General features: G+C 35.0%; 1 protein-coding gene across 3 annotated transcripts in view; it reads left to right on the top strand.

The window, feature by feature from the left end:
• The window catches only part of CNTN5 (contactin 5), a gene marked incomplete at both ends in the record, with an annotated part of 797,505 nt that extends 776,919 nt beyond the window's left edge, over positions 1 to 20,586 (top strand). For all 3 annotated transcript variants that reach the window (XM_082845318.1, XM_082845317.1, XM_082845316.1), the window contains 4 exons: positions 7,052 to 7,238; positions 7,706 to 7,818; positions 16,107 to 16,275; positions 20,483 to 20,586. In XM_082845318.1, the coding sequence (XP_082701444.1) occupies positions 7,052 to 7,238; positions 7,706 to 7,818; positions 16,107 to 16,275; positions 20,483 to 20,586 (573 nt within the window). The remainder of the gene's footprint in view (positions 1 to 7,051; positions 7,239 to 7,705; positions 7,819 to 16,106; positions 16,276 to 20,482) is intronic.
• Positions 20,587 to 21,307: the final 721 nt, after the last annotated feature.

The following is a 21,307-nucleotide window of genomic DNA, read 5'->3' as shown; positions in this document are numbered from 1 at the left end:
TTTTACAATTTCTTTTTCTAGTTCTGTGAAAAATGTCATTGGTAGTTTGATAGGGATTGCATTGAATCCGCAGATTGCTTTGGGTAGTATAGTCATTTTCACAATGTTGATTCTTCCAATCCAAGAACATGGTATATCTCTCCATCTGTTTGTATCATCTTTAATTTCTTTCATCAGTGTCTTATAGTTTTCTGCATACAGGTCTTTTGCTTCCTAAGGTAGGTTTATTCCTAGGTATTTTACTCTTTTTGTTGTAAAGGAAACTGGGAGTGTTTCTTTAATTTCTCTTTCTGATTTTTCATTATTGATGTATAGGAATGCAAGAGTTTTCTGTGCATTAATTTTGTATCCTGCTACTTTACCAAATTCATTGATTAGCTCTAGTAGTTTTCTGGTGGCATCTTTAGGATTTTCTATGTAGAATATCATGTCATCTGCAAAGAGTGACAGTTTTACTTCTTCTTTTCCAATTTGTATTCCTTTTTTTTTCTTTCTCTTCTCTGATTGCCATGGCTAAAACTTCCAAAACTAGGTTGAATAATAGTGATGAGAGTGGGCACCCTTGTCTTGTTCCTGATCTTAGAGGAAATGCTTTCATCTTTTGAGATGATTGATTGAGAATGATGTTAGCTGTGTGTTTGTCATATATGGCTTTTATTATGTTGAGGTACGTTCCTTCTATACCCACTTTCTGGAGAGTTTTTATCATAAGTGGGTCTTGAATTTTGTCAAAAGCTTTCTCTGCTTCTATTGAGATTATCATGTGGTTTTTATCCTTCAATTTGTTAATATGGTGCATCACATTGATTGATTTGCTTATATTGAAGAATCCTTGCATTTCTGGGATAAACCTCACTTGATCATGGTGTATGATATTTTGAATGTGTTGTTGGATTCTGTTTGCTAGTATTTTGTTGAGGATTTTTGCATCTATGTTCATCAGTGACATTGTCCTGTAATTTTCTTTTTTTGTTACATCTTTGTCTGGTTTTGGTATCAGGCTGATTGTGGCCTTGTAGAATGAATTTGGGAGTGTTCCTCCCTCTGCTATATTTTGGAAGAGTTTGAGAACGAAAGGTGTTAGCTCTTCTCTAAATGATTTTTAGAATTCACCCGTGAAGCCATCTGCCCCTACACTTTTGTTTGTTGGAAGGTTTTTAATCACAGTTTCAATTTCAGTGCTTGTGATTGTCCTGTTCATATTTTCTAATTCTTCCTGCTTCAGTCTTGGAAGTTTGTACTTTTCTAAGAATTTGCCCATTTCTTCCAGGTTGTCCATTTTATTGGCGTATAGTTGCTTGTAGTAGTCTCTCATGATCCTTTGTATTTCTGTTGTGACAGTTGTTACTTCTCCTTTTTCATTTCTAATTCTATTGATTTGAGTCTTCTCCCTTTTTTTCCTGATGAGTCTTATGCAGTGTCTTTTTGGGCTCACCATTACCCCAGTTGCCTACAGGCACAGTGCATGGTAAATAATACATATTCAAAACAATTTTTTGAAAAAGTAATTAAATTAATAGTTTTGAAGTTCTCAAAGTATGGTAAAATATTTACATTTCAATATGCATTTTGATTATTTTTTAAAACTCTAACCTTTGGCTTCCCTGGTTGCATAGTGGTTAGGAATCCACCTGCCAATGCAGGGGACATAGGCTCGAGCCCTGGTCCGGAGAGATCCCACATGCCACAGAGCAACTAAGCCTGTGCACCACAACTACAGAGCCTGCACTCTAGAGCCTAAGAGCCACAACCACTGAGCCTGCACACCACACTACTGAAGCCCACACACCTAGACCCTGTGCTCTACAACAAAGAGAAGCCACCACAATGAGAAACCCATGCATCGCAACGAAGAATAGCCCCTGTTCTCCACAACTAGAGAAAGCCCACACATAGCAACAAATACCCAACACAGCCAAAATAAATAAATTAAAAAAAGAAAAACTTAAAAAAAGAAAAACTCTAACCTTACTAGTCTAGAGAATAAATTACTTTCAATGGTGCAAAAATCAAATTTTTGTTTTGCAACATTAAATAACGTCAGAAAGTAGAGCTGTCTTTATTAAATTCAGGGAGTACACTATTGAATGAGCAGTGATCATTGAGTGCAATTTAAATTATAAAAACAAGTGAATACAGGAGCTAAGAATTGTGTTTTTAAAATCTAACAGGTAACAAAAATCAGACAGGAGAATATAAAATACTAGTAAGAATTCTTCAGTGATTATATATATGACTGAATGAAGACTGGGAAGTAGGGGAAAGTTCATAGCTCATCCAGCAACCACTGACTCCATATAGCAGCATTCATGGATTTTAGATCCTGTAATTTCATGTAAGGGAACCAGACTGTGTATGACATGGATATCTTAGAATCATCACATCAGATAATTGAATATGTTATCTGCTTAGTTAAAATCATCATTATGGAGAATCAACTTTGGAAAAAAATAGGTTATCTACTAAGAAAAACCATCTAGATTTAGGTTCAAATCTACAAACTTAAAGTTATCAGCTGACTCAGAATTCATGCTTCCTGCCTGCCACTATTAATATTACATAATTTGGAGGAACAAAGTCAAAAAACAAAACAATATGAAGGATAGCAAAAAAGTAAACACAAATTACAAAAATCAGAAATGTTAAGCCATCAAGAAACAAAATAGTTCAAGTAGTTGGGTGACAATAAGGGAGCTGTCTAAAACTATTCATAAAACTGAGGTTTTTATAAACAAGGTTATAGAGATTCAGTGGTTAAGTAACTTGTCCCATTATATGAAGCTTATAGATATCAAAAATAAGATTAAAATTTAGGCCTTCTGACTCCAAAACCATGATGTGCCTAGAGCTTGCAACATTTTGGCGTATCTTTCAGATTCATACACTTTTGTTGGAAGTGAAAATTAGTGCAAACTATTTGAAAACCAGTGTGGCATTTTTGTGTCAAAATCATAAAAATTTCAATAATCTTAGACCCCATAATCACCTGTCTGGAATTCTATTCTGGGGAATTATTCCAATATGTGGAAAAAAATGTACATGAACATATTCATGGCAACATTTTAATTAAGAGAGCAAAAGTTGGAAGCTACCCAAATGTTCCACAATAGAAAAGTGGTTAAATGATATTTGGTACACAAGGCATATGATAGACTTTTAGTATTGATATAAAAAATGGGAAAATATTTATATGTGACTATAATGTTAGAGAAGAAAAGTAGTTACATAATTATATTAACTATATGTAATAAAAATACAGGAAGGGATAAACACAAAAAAATCCCCAATTGTGTGAGGGCGATAAAATAGCAGGTTATCTATTCTTCCAGTTTCAGATATTTATATCTTTTTAAATGTTTTTAACCTCATTTCAAGTGATCTCATACAGAGTTCAAAGTTTATAGGTTGATAAAATCTATCATCAGGATAGAATTGAATCATGAAGAAATAAATTGAATGAAGAGGAACTTTCAACTTTCAGAGGTGCAGTGTGACTTATGAATACTATATTATCTCAATTCCAAGTTAAGAATCACTAAATAAGCATGATGTTAAACTCCAAATATTTTTCTGTTTTTCTGATTTACCCTATCCTCCATCAAAAAAACATTTAGTAAATAAAATTATTATTTCACTGTGAAGGTCATAACTTCTCCAGCTCTTTTTTTCAGTATGCCAGAAAGAGAAATAATGTGTGGATTTTTTAGATTTATCACAGGTTTTACCTGATGCAGCTAGTATTTGTGTTTTCTCACAATCAGTGACTTCCAAACATTTTATATTTTACTTGGGATGTTTAATTTTGTGGTGATTCATCAGAAAATTAAACATTCAATATTTAACCTAAGTGTCCATCGACAGATGAATGGATAAAGAAGATGTGGCACATATATACAATGGAATATTAGCCATAAAAAGAAACAAAAATGAGTTATTTGTAGTGAGGTGGATGGACATAGAGACTGTCATACAGAGTGAAGTAAGTCAGAAAGAGAAAAACACACCCCGTATACTAACACATGTATATGGAATCTAAAAAAAAAAAATGGTTCTGAAGAACCTAGGGGCAGGACAGGAATAAAGACGCAGACATAGAGACTGGACTTGAGGATACAGGGAGGGGGAAGGGTAAGCGGGGACGAAGTGAGAGAGTAGCATGGACATATATACAGTACCGAATGTAAAATAGATAGCTAGTGGGAAGCAGCTGCATAGCACAGGGAGATCAGCTTGGTGCTTTGTGACCACCTAGAGAAGTGGGATAGGGAGGGTGGGAGGGAGATACAAAAGGGAGAGGATATGGGGATATATGTATACGTATAGCTGATCATTTTGTTATACAGCAGAAACTAACACACCATTGTAAAGCAATTATTTTCCAATAAAGATGTTTAAAAAAAATTCAATATTTAGAAGTCCAGAATTTGTATTGAAATCTGTGTTTGTATCAAAATCTGTAATTTGCTGAATTTAATCACACTCAACTCCCTCAAATATATATATTTAACTAACTTAAAATAATCTAGCCAATTAAAGAAAATTGGCTAGATTATTGCCTAAATTGAAGCAGAGACCTAGAAATCAGTTATATCACTGGGAAGGAGAAAGATACACATTTGTTCATCCAACAACATCTCATCAAATTTTGTAGTTTGAAAATAACAGATTTCTTCAGTTAATAGTATGCTCAAGACCAAGCAAGATAAGTTAGTTCTTGGAATTGGGACTAATGGGGCAAACATAGTACAGAAGGCAGTGTTAGAGCATTTCAGCTTAATCAAACAAATTTCTGAAGTTCAGTCACTCAGCTGTATGCCAGGTCAAATCTATGAAGAGACAGGGATGAGAAATAGAAATTTGATTATGATTATCTTATTAACTATATATATATATATATATATATATATTCATATTCAAGATCTGTGTAGGTGTGTCAGGCAGTGTTTAATTGCAAAGAACTAAATTACTCTAACTAGTTTAAGTAAGAAGTGTTTTATTATAAGTATTAAATGGTTTACAGAATTATTGAGTTAAATTACCACACTCCAGGGTGATCTTTCAAAAGTAACTGTTAAAGCTAGTCAATAAGACTAAGACACCAGGAAGACACTGATGTCTTCTAAAAGCAGGAAGTCTCCAGCCCTAGTCCCACACTCCACTGCCATGGTTTGGAAGCCACCATGAACAAAATGGCACCATATTCAGGAAGCCTCTGTGATCTGAAAGCCTCTGCTATTACTGCCTGTTCCAGAATCCTGCCATGTTTGCTATAATTTGCACCAATAAGATGGATGTCTTGTGCCTGGCTCCTTGACTCCCATAAAGCTAATGGTTAGACAATAAGCCATTCATTTTTGCTGCCACAGTCAGGGGGTGGAGGGGAAAGGAAAAATAATGTCTCCATTACTAAACTCATAGGCAAAAGAAACAGAATTTGTAGAAATTCACTCTCCATCTCATTTTTACTTTCAAATACCAGGCATGGCATCTGACTGGTTAAGCCTAAAACATATTCAGAGCCCTAACTGCAAGGGAGTCTTGAAAGTATGATTTTTATCTTTGCATCTCTTAAGTCCAGGAAGACACTAGAATGAGGGTGAAATGAATGCTGAAAGCTAAAGTACCATATCTCTTTGGTTACTCAACATCCATACACATCCTTCTCCCCATTCAACAACTCCCCAAAAGCAACAACTGGCAATGACAATGCTCCATTTTGCAAATATCTCTTAAACAAATGAAAATGTACCCACAATCTCCCTAAAAGGGAAAGCCAAGGAAATTTCCATTAGTCAGTCTGTCCATCTCCTGTAATGAACTACATTAGAAATTTACCTACCCACAACATTCTATCACAAGAAAGGAAGGGACCCAGGTTATTTAATATTTAGATATAAAACAGTATAAGGAAGAAAATATGGCTCTTACAGTCTTCATTTCATAAGGCTGCAGTTATAATTTGTAACTTTCTTCCCCCTCTACCCATTTCTTACACCCTTTGTCTTTAGCCATCATCTAGGCTGGTAGATGCATTTTAATATGGTACAGTGACTCAAATGTTTTTTTCCTGAGAGGTAGGAGCCTACAGTGACTTCCTACGGCCCCAAGGTACTGGTAGTCCTAGGCATGCTCCAGAATATCTCAAGTTCCAAACAAACTCCTCACTGCCCAAATTTTGTAGCATCAACCTTAGGTAAGCCCGAATCTGGAAAATGTGATGTTTGGTTTTCTAGCCTGCAGAGTAGAAAAAGCCCTTGAAGGATGATGAAATGTTTGCAGCAGTCCACTTCTTTCACCACAGTAATTAATTGGAGAAAGAAGAATCACTCTTCCATTATTTTTACTGCAGTAAATAGGTAGGGGGAAAAAAAACTACTCTCTTGTGCCTTTATGCATGGTTAAATTCCAGGGTCCGAATAAGGTTAAGCTTTAGGTACACAGAGATAATTATTGAATCTCATAAAGGGATCAAGATCTGTATGAGACCAGTCACCAAGAGCTCATAACCAGGGAAGATCACCTCAATGTACAAATTGTGCTTTGACAAAGAGCTGTTCCCTTCTGCCGCCCTCCCATATCCTAGCAAAGCCATTTCTCTGCATTTAAACCATTCCAAATTATCATGAGTGTTCTGTCGCCTCTCCTCTGTTAAATCCATCCAGCTGTGTGATTCACCTTTGTGTGGGGCCCAGGAGGAAATATTTCTCATGCCTCTTTCTCAAATAATTCATTAAAAGCCCCATGGCTTTGAATGGGAACTGGTTCTGATGACCTATGAGAAAAGAACTTCTTCAATTTCTTTGAATGATTCTTCATACTACCAGGTTACAAGGTAGCACCTTTCATTGCTTTGCTAAGTTGCTGCAGTTTACACAGCTACAAATCATGCAGTGGCCAAGATAGTGATTTTAGCCTCATTAGTAGAACCTGTTAATTGGATGATACAGGAGTGATTTCCCAGGGATGGGTTTTAGAAACATCCAAAGGGAAAAAAAAAATCAACAATCATAAACACAGGAGAAACTTTAAAATTAATCTTTCATGTTGACAGATTGGCTATAGGAAAGACATGGAACAAGAAGATGCAGCAGAAACCATCAAAACTAGGGGGAATGAGTCATCTGTCATCCTGACAGGATTAGAAGGAAATACATTATATCACTTCACAGTGAGAGCTTATAATGGAGCTGGATATGGGCCACCTAGCAGTGAAGTGAGTGCAACCACAAAGAAATCCCGTAAGTGACCTGGGCTTTTTGTTTGTTTCAGACAAAAGGGAAACATCTTTTAACATTTCTGAAAGCCATGTGAGGTACATAAAAAGCAGAGTTGAAGAGGAGTTTTGATTTATAGTCTTGCTTCATGCTTAGATCTGAATTCCAAAACTAGCTCAGAAAATTTTGTATTCATAGTAGATAAGGGTTATCGTCCTGTGAAACAAGGCTAAGCGATTTTGACACAGAAGGGAGATAAAAGTATTCAGGTTCAAAAACTCAGCAGAGTAGCTATTAAAATGACACTCCTGGAGCAAAACCTTCCTTATCTGACTCTAGCTGGAAAGAAGCCTATGGTGCCAGTCAACTAGAAAAGACTGATGTACTCACAAGAAAAGACTGAATACAAGAAAAGACTGAAATACAAGGATTTAAGTGAATAAATGTATTTAAGACTCTTTGTCCACTCACTTTTGCTTTTTATTTTGTAGCTCCCAGTCAAGCACCTAACAACCTCAGGTGGGAGCAGCAAGGCTCTCAGCTTTCTCTGGACTGGGAACCTGTCAGACCATTAGCCAACGAGTCTGAAGTCATGGGCTACAAGGTCAGTGTTTTTTCACTCTTTGGATAGACTCTCATCTAAAAAATCGCTAATGTGAGGATGTGTAATTTAAAAGGTGTATAAAGACCTATTGACATACCTATTTTTTTCTCAATCATTTTTCTACCTGTATCTTAGAAAGAGCCTTCCTGCAGTGGGGAATCCAAGGCAATCAAAATCAGTTTCAGCTACACAAGGCACAAGAAGGGAATGGGTAGGAAAGACAACAACAATTTGAATACAGGGTAAAAATGACTCATGAAACAGTGTCAGGACAAGCAGAACTTAGAGAGTCTTGGCATTCTCTTCCCAAAGACAAACTGTCCTGGCAGATGGAAAAAACTGGACCACATAGTTTGAGTATAAAGACTTTCCATTAGCAAAGAAACACAAGAAGAAAAAATGCTAGCGTCAGCACAGGGGATAGGAAAGAGACCATGGAGAGAGACAGCAAGCTCCAAAAGAGATACAACATTTCACGTATGGTCATCCTGCTATGTGCCAGCAAGAGATCTGCAAATATAAAAATGTTTAGGCAGTTTGTTTTTGAAAAACAGCTTTGTCTCTGATTTTAAAATATGTGGTCAATATATTGAATTGGCTGAATTTCAAATTCTTTTTTCCATAACATCAGATTCTATTTATTGTCTTAAACTCATACTGATTCATTAGTGGAATATTATTTATAGCAGATTTTTTAAAAAATTTCAATGATCATATTTGACTGAAAAGCATCATTTAGGTGGCTGTTCAACTATCAGAGATGGTAACACAGCACTTTGTATATAAAGTGCTAAAATTCTGAAGCTAAAAACTGAAAAAGTTATAAATGGAATATATTTTTAAGTTAGATAATTCCCATTAAGAATATCTTAAGGCACAAACTGTAGCAATTCTTACAGACTATGATTGGTATGGATCATAGACATCCTCACAATTAAACACTCACACTCAAATCTGTCCTAATCCGCGTGGGTATTGAATTTGATCTTTGGGGGGAGGGCAGATGTGCCATCTTCTGTATCCTTCTCTTAGTCCTCTTCTTTCCACATCCTTCCTCTCATCTTCACAACTTGTATTCTAAGGCAAAGATACCCTTCAATGATTAAGGGTAACAGTCTGGCCAGAAATGGTGATGGACCACCCGAGAACCAATCTAATGTCATTAGAACTCTAGCAAGCAATCTCCCAAACTGGAGAGGCAAATAGACGCAAGAAAGAGCTAGATAAAAGCATATGACTTCCTAGAGGAGCCATTTGGCTTCAGGCACCTTTCAGGTGAGAAAAGAAATACCATACCACATGGAAAATACATGAGCCTCGGCATAGGGCTCCCAGGTGGGATGACCCTCCTTGTTGCTCGCATTTGCCACTTCTACTTCTGTCATTGCTCACCTCTTTACATGTGACTGTCTCCCCACGCTGTTTATATATGATTGAAAGCAAGGCCTCTGTCTTACTCATCTCTTTATCCCTAACATTTCTAGAGTGGATGAATAAATTATTTTTTGACCCAACTTGAGGTATTTTATGCAATTACTCACAAGTGTGTATTATCAGCTGTGTGTTTTTCCTATCGTGGCCTTCCCATGTGTTGTGGTGGAATAGGAAAAGAGAACTGGCTTCTGAGTCAGACAGACTTGAGTTCAAATCCCAGTTTTGTAACTTTGAGCTAGTTGCTTAACTTGAGTTTCATTTTAACTTCAAAAAAATGCAAAAATAATGATAACATATTATACAGATTATTTTAAGGATTAAGTAAGATAATTTGTGTAAAATGCTTAGCATATAAGAAGTGCTCATTGAAAAATAGCTACTGTCTTTCTTATTGTTATTGGAAGAATTCCACCTAGTAAGGTGGAATTTTCAAATATTTTAACAGAAGAAACTGATCTTTAAAAGTTGCCTGCCAGTTCTGTCTCAATGAAGACAGCACAAGTCACCTGGAATACATTGTTGTGGAGCAGGTAATCACTAACATGGTCCATCTTAGTTGTATAAATAATGACAAGTAGGTACATGTTGACAGAGGATTTTTTTCTTTTATTTCCTTGAAATGGTCTCACCTCCTTATGTCCCTGAGAAGGAAAATCTAGTTCGTAAGAAAGGACTCTGCTGATAACAAATGGAGTGAGACCTCAAAGCCTGTTCTTTTGTAACTAAACCTTATTAGAACTTCTGATGTATGGGCTAATCCCCAGTTAGAGACCTGGCAGGAATGACACAAAGTGCCCTGTGAGGGAAAGGGGACTTCAGATTGATGATTGAGGCTTAACATAGAGCCTGGATTCTCCTGGGAAGGTCTGGTTTTCACAGGGCAGGTGACTAAGCATGAAAGCTCCTATTGACACAGGCATAATGGAACAGGAATATGATTAGGAACAATAGCTGTGAATATTTACTAAAGAGATGGAACCCAGAGGACACAAGCTTGGAGCCCCCTTTTCTGTGCATGAGTTGGAGGAGAACTACTACAGCCTTAGGCAAGGATCTGCATGCAGTGAAAGAGCTGTACCATCTGGAGGAAGGTTCACACAAATATGGAGTGGCTAGTATGGTACTCAGAGGGAGAAGACTTTGATTCCTACTACATCCCCAAAAAACTACTGCCAGACCAAGAGTGGCACCACTCTTAAGAGCCCCATCTTCTTAAACATAATTGTGTGTGGCTGTCACAAAAAAATTAACAAAATTAGGGACATGTCAACACACTAATCTTTTCTCTTTCCATGAGGTAATTTGAGGTAAGCTTGCTGTATTAAGACTAAGTTGCCTCTTGAGATTCTTGGAAAATTTGCAGTAGAGGATTTCCTGCTAATCAGGGCAAGAGAGAACTTCCACAATTAATTGCAATATCAAAAGGAAAGTAAATTTATTTTTACTTTTTGTCCTGGCCAAGTTACTTTGCTTATAAAATCAAAAGAGATCACTAGAAATATACATTGTATGTAAATTTGAAGCTGGAAACTAGGAGTTAATGCCTGAGGTTTAAAGTGCAGGGATTGTATATTCCATGTTTTATATCAAGTCCAGTTTAAGATGGATGAATTAAGAAAAAGTCCTCATCTAGAAATTTTCCAGATTGTGAAAATGATTGAAATGTGATAAATATGGAGAAGAATGGATTTGTTCCATAGGCTTGATCCATAAATAATCCATTAAACTATTCTTTTTTATAGTTAAGATATTATATACTGGATGCAATTTATTCTCAAAAAAATAAACCACAAAAAAACCCATAAGATAATAAGATAAAACAGCAGAGCTTGGAATTAGACCAACCCATTTTCTAAGGAAGCATGAATCTTACTCCTTTACTTGATTCCACAGATTGAGGTGTCAGCAACATACATAAGGACAAGATATTACCAGAGAAAGATACAATAACAAAGGAAATTTGGTTCAAAGGTGTTAAGAGAAAAAGAAGGTCTCCCCACCACAACATCTTATCAGGGACTTCAAAAGTGACCAAGATTATAGTGAAAGAACAATGGAATTGAACCATATATGACAGTGTCACAGGAAACACATTAAAATTGAAACTATTCAGATAAATAGAATTAGCTAGTACTGAAATTTCTCACTGCTCTTTGAGACTGTCCAAGAGAACTTGGACTTCTTGGGATTTTGTTTAAGAAGTCCAGATTTAAAAGTAATACTTTTAAGATATCACAGCTTCTATTAACAAGCAAGAGGAATAGAAGCATGAAGAACAAGAAAAATGCTGGAAAATAATTGTCATTTGTAGACATGGCTACAAATTATTTCCACTCAAACAAAATAGCTTCCCACCTAAAAATATGAGTCAAATTTGGGAGTTTATTTAGCATATTCATCACTTCTTCAGGTCATTTTAATATTTGACTTTATTTTACATTTCCCAATTCAGATTAGCTGCATATTTTATATATATATAAAATCAGGAAAGTGGAACAAAAACTTCAAAGAAATTTCCTAATTTAACTTATTTTTCCCAAATAAGTATTTTTAAATGAGAAAACTTTGCTTTTATGACTCCACTAGCTTGGGATCTGAATCTAGAATCCTTACTAATTTTGGCACATGTTATGTCTGTTACTACCACTTCCAAAGAAATGCCAATAACAAAACTAAAGTATATTTAGCCATAATTCTCCTTAATGATCTTGAGAATGGAGAATTTTTTTTCTTTGTACTGTGAAAGAAACTTACCAAGATTATAAAGTAAAACAGCCATCTTATCCCCACCTTATTCTCCTTATACAGACTTAAACTTAAGTGAAAGAGAAAATAAATGCTAAATATCCAGGGGCTATGCTTTCCCTTGAGCAAATATCCCCTTCCCCACCAAGACAGACTTCTGTCCATTCAGAAGACAAAAGCACTCAGAGGGAATTCAGGATAAGGGCTTCAGGCTACATATCAAGAAAACAGGGTCTCATTTTTTCTGTCTATATCTAGAAATATCCTTTCCTGGATATACAACCTCTTCACCATACATCTTCTCCCTCACCTCTACTTTCTGATATTTATAGAGCTAGGGAGAATATGGGGAAAATCAGGCTCAAAGCTTACTAGTTATTATATGATCCATCAATATAGACAGAAATTTTTGTTTGTTTATTCCATTTAGATATCAATTAGGGCCTGCCAGACTCCTGAGATATAGGTACACTTGAACTGAAATTGTATTCCACAGCCTGTGGAACTTTGAAGTCCATCCCTATATTTCTCCAGCTTCTCAGGGAGCCTAAGGTCTGTGGCCATTCTGGTCTCCTTGATTTCTTGTATCTTACAGCTGTTACTTTATCTTATATTTACTCCAAATATGGGACTCTGCCTCTTTCCTGTGATCCCTACAAGTTAAAAAGACTCATATATTATGGTTTATACCATCATTTCTATATTTGATTATGCTTATATGTTTTCATCATAAAATATTTTTTAAAGATTAAAACAGAAATGGCTTGTATAATGTCAAGTATATATATATACAAGGAAGACTTTATGGAAATGTCAGTGGGAGACAGAGTGAAAGGCACAGCATACAAACAAACATCTGAAAATTGCCATAGGAACTCCTGTTCTTAAAAGTCCTTGGAGTCACCCTACAGCTTGTGGTTTCTCACTGGTACTTGAGCCTCCCACCTTATTTTCACCTAGATTCTACTATCTTGCTGATTCCTCCTCACCCACCCATTGCCACTGGGGTTTTGGATCCCTCACCCACTTTTGTGAAGAACAATTGTACCCAAGATGCTAAGCAAGTGAATAGCCCTTCCATTTAATAGGATCCATCCTTCCAATGACACTTGTGGGTGAAACTAACAAAAATTTATTCTGCTATATTTTTAGGCACACTCACACCATTATTGTTACTATCAGACATGTAAACTAGCCATTTCTAGATCATGCCTTTGAGAATAACAGGACTGCACTAAATTTTTGTTTAGGATCATCTCTTTGGCTAAGTTTTTTAAGTAGAATTTGAGAATAGTCTTGACAATAGACAATTTTCTTTATGCCTAGAGATAGCCATCATTGCAACTTCCAATCTATAAATGTCCAAATTCTCAAAGTACTCCCTGGTCTTCTTACTGTCAATAACTATTTCTGACATGTCTTGATAACTCCTTAACCTTCTCATATTTCTCATTCGAGTCATGTCTTCTAAATCAGTACTTTAAAATGAGCTAAGATTCTCTAAATCACGCAAGACTAACCATTAATTTAATGTATCTTTTCACTTAGTATACCTACTTATTGACTCATAGCACTACATCTCTCTGGATGTATTGTTTAAAGCCCCATTTAATCTCAAACTTCTTTTGCTGCCATTAACTGATATTTTCCTGCCTTTACCTTTGTTCCCAAATCTCAACTGATCCACACATTTTTCTTCAACTCTGGATTTTACAGCCACATTAGATATGCATTATTGACTGCATTTTTCTTTGTCATAAGAATTGTAATTTATTGAACCATAATAACAACGTCCTCTAAAATAGTCCCTCCCCTGCCAATCCTCACCAATTTACATACTTTTTTGTTGCCATAAATTTGCTTTCTAATTACCTCATGTGGATGAACAGAATTCTAATTCAGTATGCTGCTACAGTCAAAATGAGAGGCATAAATTTTGATACAATTTTCATTTTTTAAAGCCAAAAGAACGTGCTATAGGCATCCTCCTAGAAATGTTTCTGATTCCCAAATCTGTACCACTCTGTACGTGGCTATAGCATCAAATATGTTTCCTACTGCAGAACACAGCACACTCAATTGCACTGTTTATCTGTCTCCACTGTTAGACTGTAAGTGCCATGAGGGGACCATATAGTCTTATTCTCTGATGAATCCCCAGTATATAGCACTGTGCCTAACTCACATGAGATACCCAGTAAAATATTTGATGTTGCTCTTGCCACTTCCCAACTATTTTAAACCTATGGCATCCTTCCCTATAAGAATTTCAGTAGATAGAATTATTGCACATATTTTATACTTTAACAGAGAATTTACTTCTCTCCCAAGACTCCGAAGTAAATTTAAATTCATGAAAGATAGAGAAAGTAAATGGAGGCAGCATACTTTACCAGAATGCAGAAAGGAGGATCGAGTACGGGCACGCTTCAATATATGAAAATATTACTTTTCTAAAGTATTTTTTTCTTGTATGTAGGTTAGTTCAAGTTCAAAACACTTTTTTTTTATTTTTTTTGCGGTACGGGCCTCTCACCGCCGCGGCCTCTCCCATTGCGGAGCACAGGCTCCAGACGCGCAGGCCCAGCGGCCATGGCTCACAGGCCCAGCCGCTCCGCTGCACGTGGGATCCTCCCAGACCGGGGCATGAACCCGTGTCCCCTGCGTGGGCAGGCAGACTCTCAACCACTGCGCCACCAGGGAAGCCCAAAACACATTTTTAATAAACAAAAAGTATTATAAATTTTTGTCTAGTCTCCCAAGGAAGTTCATCTTTTATGATGCAAATGAAATACTGACCATTGACAATGAACAATAATAGCAACAGAAAAAGTCGCTTTCTCTTATTAAGCTTACCAGGTCCTGTGCTAGACATTTTACATGCATTTTCCTAACAAAACCATGAAATAGGTGTTAGGCACTTCAGATTTAGAAAGGTGAGTAACTTGCTCAAATTTGCTCAGACAGGAATGTGTAGGAGATTGTTTTTTGTTTTGTTCTGTAGGAGATTGTTTTGAATCCAGATCTGTGAAACTGCAAAGCCACTGTTCTCTCCATTATGCAAAGCAATCATAATACTCACAATTATGATAAAAGCACTAAAACAATGAAACAATGCAAATGCATTTAAAATCTTAACTGCTGCTACTTGACCATTATACACACACACACACACACACACACACAAAGTTTATTGGGGGCAAATGAGTAGAAACAGTATAATACAGTGAAACACCTCTGAACTGATCATCTGAATACTAATCTTCCAATGCAATTCCTTCTACAGCTAGCCATATGATCTTGTATAAATCATATAATCTCTATGACATTAGTTTTCTGACCTGTAAACACAGGATAATTCTGTGTCCTAATCTGTAGTTATAAAACTCTGTTTGCCATGAATACATGTTCAATTCTAGTACCATGGACAGATGTCAAAAAACAACTTGGCTACCCAATATATCCAAATGCCAATTTACCAAAAGGCAAACACAAAAGTAAAAATAAAAATACTCAATATAATTTTAAGCTTTCAGCTATCTTCTACGTTGTTAAGGATTTATTATTGATGTATTTAACAAATTTTCTGATTACTCCTTTCAAATGATTTGAAGATGACAGATTTGAGTACTCCCTCAGAATGCTATTCATTTCAAGAACCAGGAATAACAGACTTTCAATGATCTGCCCCCTCACTACCTACTTCTCTAGCCTCAATTTCTCACTATTTCCAAATGTCTTCTAATGCTATTGCTTTCTTATTGCTTAGATGTATTTTTAATCTTCTCTTATCTCTTTGTAGACTTTTTTTCCTGCCTTTTCCAACTGGTGAACTCTACTTATTTTTAAATATTTAACTCAGCATCACCTTCTCCTAAAAACCTTCCTTAAACCACCAGACAGAATTAAACTCTCTCTTTTGTATTCCCATAGTCCCTTATGTATATTCCATAGCTGCATATAACACATACATTGCATTTACTTACATATCTGTCTAAGCTGTAAGCTCCCTGTATCTAGCTCAGAATGTGACATACAGAAGGCAGTCAATAAACATTTGAAATCCTTGATTGAATATCAAACGTTTAAACATCTGATATTGTTCCCAGGTATTTTATAGGCAAGAGGGTCACAGCAACAGTCAAATTATTGAAACACAGAAACCTCAAGCAGTAGTCCCGCTCCCTGATGCTGGAGTCTATATTATTGAAGTTCGAGCATGCAGTGAAGGAGGGGATGGAACCGCTAGCTCCCAAATCAGGGTCTCATCATATTCAGGTAAGTTTTGACACAATAGGCTTAATTTGATAACCACTAACAATACTAAGATGGTGTAAAACTCATCAAAATTAACACGATGGACTGCATGATTCAGAGACTTTGAATTTTCTCTTATTTTACTCTGATTTGCTGTATGATCCTCCAATTAATACAAACCATGGCAGCCCACTCACAACTGTGGAATTTCTACAAATCTAGAAAAGAGTTAACATTTTCATTAAAATATTTTTATTTGTGAAATTCCCCTTTCTATCCTGATCTCAAGTAGTGTCTTGCTGGTCATTTGTGCTTTTCAATATTGCTTTTAACCAGTATTGCACTAATTTAATATATTATACCCATTTCTCTATTGTCATGATTGCCTTTATTATTAGATAATGGAAAGTGAGGGACAGGAAAGTTTAAAGGGAATGCTTTTTAAATTAAAATTTGATTATGTTTATTGATTTCAAAATAAATTATAAATTTCATTGAATATCTTTGGTTTTTTTTTATTTTTCCAGCTTTATTGAAATATAATTGAGATATAGCATTGTATAAGTTTAAGGTGTACAACAGTTGATTTGATACACTTGTATATTGCAAATATATACACAGATTTATTGCAAAAATATAGCTAATACCTCCATCACATCATATAACTGCTATTTCTTTTTTGTAGTGAGAACATTTAAAATCTACATTCTTAACAACTTTCAAGTATATATTACAGTTTTATTAATTACAATCACTATGCTATATATTAGATCTCTAGAACTTATTTGAGCATCATTGTTATTATTAGCAATATTAATAATTTCTAGCTTTGACTGAGCCCTTGCTATATATAAGGCACGGTCATAAGTGCTTTACTTACATCATCTTATTTAATCCTCTTAACAATCTATGAGGTAGGTTGCATTATTCTTGTTTTACAGAGAAAATTTAAGTAACTTGCCTAAGATCACACTATTACTAAGTAGAAGAACCAGGATTCAACCCCACTGCCATCATTATTACACCAACAAGAGAAAACTGATTAAAGGAAGGGAGATTTTTGCAAATTCAGAAGAAAGTAGTCATTTCATTGAGATAGTCAAAAAAAAAAGGAAAAGATTTCATTAAACAAATGTCTCACTGAGAAAATATTGGGCAATTTTTATTAAGGCCTTGTATAAAAATGTTTAATGTACATTTAATTATAAGTAATGATGAATATTATTTATTGAGCAGTCATTCTCAAGCAGAAGCATCAACCTAAAGGGAAGTATCCAATGATATTCTGTAGAATTCTGAATGTGGCTTTATTATATTCAATGTATTGCTCAACTTAGGTTAAGACCAGAGACATTTCTTATGATTGTTTTTTGATGCCACAAAGTGAGATAGAAGGAAAACATAGTGGAGAAAATAATATGATAGATTGAAACTTTGAGGAAAAGCTGTTGCCATAATACTTGGTAAGCAAATTCTTGCATAAAAATATAAGATGAGATAAAGGACATTATTGGGACAATTGATAAATTTGAATAATGTCTGTAAATTAGATAATATTATATCAACATTAATTTCCTGTTTTTAAAAATTGTACTGTGGTATACAAGAAAATGTCTTATTTTTAGGATCTGCACATTAAAGTATTTAGGGGTAAAGGTACATCATGTCTTCAACTTACTTTCAAATGGTTCAGGAAATAAACGTATGTATTTATAGAGAGAATAATAGAGCAAGAAGATAAAACATAAACATTTAAGGAATCTGGATGAATATTTTATTCTCACTACTTTTTGTGCATCTAAAATTATTTCAAAATGAACATTTAAAAATAAAAATCACACGATACAGAAAATCTGACTTTTTCAGAAATTCAGGTGAAAAGACCTGAGAACTTAAATACATAGTGGTCACACAATATTTAATACACTTTATGATTTATTTATAAAATTATAGTTTCAAGAGCAAGAAAGGTAATAATGTCTCTACACTGATTCATTCACAATTGAAATGTTCAGATTTTCAAGAGCACATTGAAGAACTAAAGATTATTTCTGAAAAGTGAAAAAGATGACAACTCTCTGCCTGCTTGATAAGTCTTAAGTTTCTAATAACAACAATACAAAGAGCATTTACTGCACTCTGGTCATGTTCTTTGCATTGTGCTAGCTGTTTTCTATATGTCATTTTATTTTATTCTCCTAGCAAACTTATGAGTTAAGTATTTTATTATTCTCTGGCTCTCCAAGGTTCCTTTCAACTGTAACACAATCAGATTCTAAAGTATCATCCAAATAATATCACCCCCAAGATTGAAAGTACTTACAAACACCTTGATTCTCCCATTTACATTCTAATTAACTTGTAACTTCTATTCCATAAAAAAAAATTTATCAACTTTTATGTTTTAGTTAATAAAACACTTTGGCCAGTACAACCCATTTCCTGAGTTTTAATGAAGTGAAATCTCATGGTATTTTCTTAGACCGATAAAACATGAGCAACGATTGATTTCCTTCTTATCTTTTTCCAAAAACCAAAAGCCTAAGAAGCTGAATGACCTGCTCAAGTGAAATAGTTAGTTAGTTTTATATCTGGGACTAGAACTTAGTCCAATGTTTGTTGTTGTTTTTGTTTTGTTTTGTTTTGCTATGCTGAAATAGCATATTTTTGCTTTGTGGATTCTATGTGGAATTTGAGATATAGCTCCTACTTAGCATTATGAAAGTGAGGGTTTTTTTGTAAAAATATCATGTAAGTTGACTTAACAAGGATGCAGCCACTCTCAAATAAACAGAAAGAATGTTTTCACAGTCATTTATTAAGCATGCACATACCACTCCAGTGAGGCTTTGTCATCATGCCTTTCTTATAGCTCACGTGTGGCCATGCACTTCACAATGACCCCATTTTGTACAAGTTGAAATATATGTAACACTCCCCAATATGTTGAATAATAGCTTTTATTAGTGCCTTAGCTGTAACAGTTTTCAAAGGAAAGAAGATTTGCTGCTTTTAGAGTGTGTATATGTTTAGTTTATCAAACAAAATTTCTTCAGCTCTTAAAGAAGCATCTGAAAAATAAATTTAGACTCTATCCTGTAACAAAAATCACACCCAGAATCCTGTTATACTCAGTCTGGTCAGAGAGGATAACGTGACAGAAGAATAATTCCAAAAATCAATTCATACATTTTATTATTAGTCTATCATGGTTTTAATCAAGGCCAATCATTGTTTTAATAGAGACAACATATAAAAGCATCTCTTTCCACTAATTCCTAGCTCAATGACTTTAAACAAGTTTCTATAATCTTTTTAAGCCCTGGTACCATCTGCAACACCAGGATAAATAATAGCACTTACTACATAGGAATGTTGTGAAGATCAAATTAAATAACATGTATGAAGGGCTTTGTACAGTACTTGGCATATAATAAGCATTCATTAAATATCAATCATGATGATGATACTTCCAAAGACCTCTGGCTTGAAGAACCATTCCTGAAGTTAGGTCTAAGGGTTGTACTTAGTTTGTGAATGTATGGAGCTATCAAAACTTCTTCAGACTAATACATTCAAATCAGTGAGTTTAATCAAGCAACCACCCTAATACATTAACTGTATACAATGCTTTTGTCTCAAGAAGGAAGAACTTCTCCTGGGTAGAGGTAAGATTAATGAAAGATGCCTTTTCTTTACCAAGTTTGGCATGAGAACCTATAATTTAAGCCTGCTCAATTGAAACAGTCAAATCAATCAAGGATCCATAAGTAAATTAAATAAATTAATATTTTATTATTAAATTTAAAAATTTACTTAAAAAAATAAAAATAAATAAATTATGAATTCTTGTTGCCACAAACTTTTGCTAATTATTTTTACTCCATTTCCTGAACTGTGCACTATAGAAATTATTTTATTTTCATACATGGAATTTGGGATATTTTCCATCAGTGCCTCATGTTGAAAATTATACTGAATCTCCTGATGAGGTGTATTTGTTTGACATGACACAGCCTTTTTAACACAATATTCCATATACACTTCTGCCCTCCATATACCTTTTGAGAACCCCAGACAACATCTTGTTTCATAAGCACAAGGAACACTGTCATCAGAAAGAGGATTGATGTTGCATTCATTTATCTTAATATACCTAAAACAACTCTTTTCTAGCTCAGGCAAAACCAAAATAATTTTGTCCATATAATGCTTCTCTTTTCCACAGGTGGGAAAATCACTAGTGCTCAGTCAACCCTCCACACTCTTTCCACGTCCTCGTCATCAGTAACGTTGCTTTTGGCATTGATGATTCCTTCAACCTCTTGGTGAAAACTACAGACTTAATTTGCTTTTCTTTACTTTAGCTTGATAACAGCAGTGAATAGAGTGTAATGTAAGTGGAGACCCAGGACCTTGAGATAAGCGTTAAAAACTTGGAACTACACATGTTGCACTTACAGGAGGTTGGGGGGAATATTACTTATCCGTCAGGTTTCTCTTTGGTTTTTGTAAATGGAGAGGACAGTTATTGGTCCAATAAAAATATGCAGATTGTACGTAATAAATTTTGTAAGCAAAGGTAATTTCTGTCAAATGTATTCTTTACTTTTTTAGTATGTTGGAATTTGATTTTATATCTGATGACCCTGAGTGTGTGCCGTCCATTTGTTAAGCAAGTGGTCTCTAGCAGATTTGTTTCAAACACAAATACAAAACTGAGAATGAAAAATTTGCTTAAGACTCCAAGTCTACTGGTTTTCATTTTTCCTTTGGCTGACTATTCCAATTGACAAAGCAGCAGGAGATATAAAAAAATACTTCAACTGTGTGGTCCATTATAGGATAAGTACACAAAAATTTTCTCAAAAAATATTGTATGATTGCATCGTGAAATAGCAAAATTTGTCAATATGCTATTCTATATGCATCCCTAGAGCAAGTTATTAGGATAGGGAATAAGCCATTTACATTAGTGCAAGGTAAATAGAAAGTGAGTCCAAATGAACTGAAGTGCTATTGTTTTTCATCAAGTACTATGTTATCTAGCTGC

This window comes from Leucopleurus acutus, assembly GCF_964270905.1.
Source record: "Leucopleurus acutus genome assembly, chromosome: 8".
Classification (NCBI taxonomy): domain Eukaryota; kingdom Metazoa; phylum Chordata; class Mammalia; order Artiodactyla; family Delphinidae; genus Leucopleurus; species Leucopleurus acutus.
This window is presented reverse-complemented; position numbering and strand designations above follow the sequence as displayed.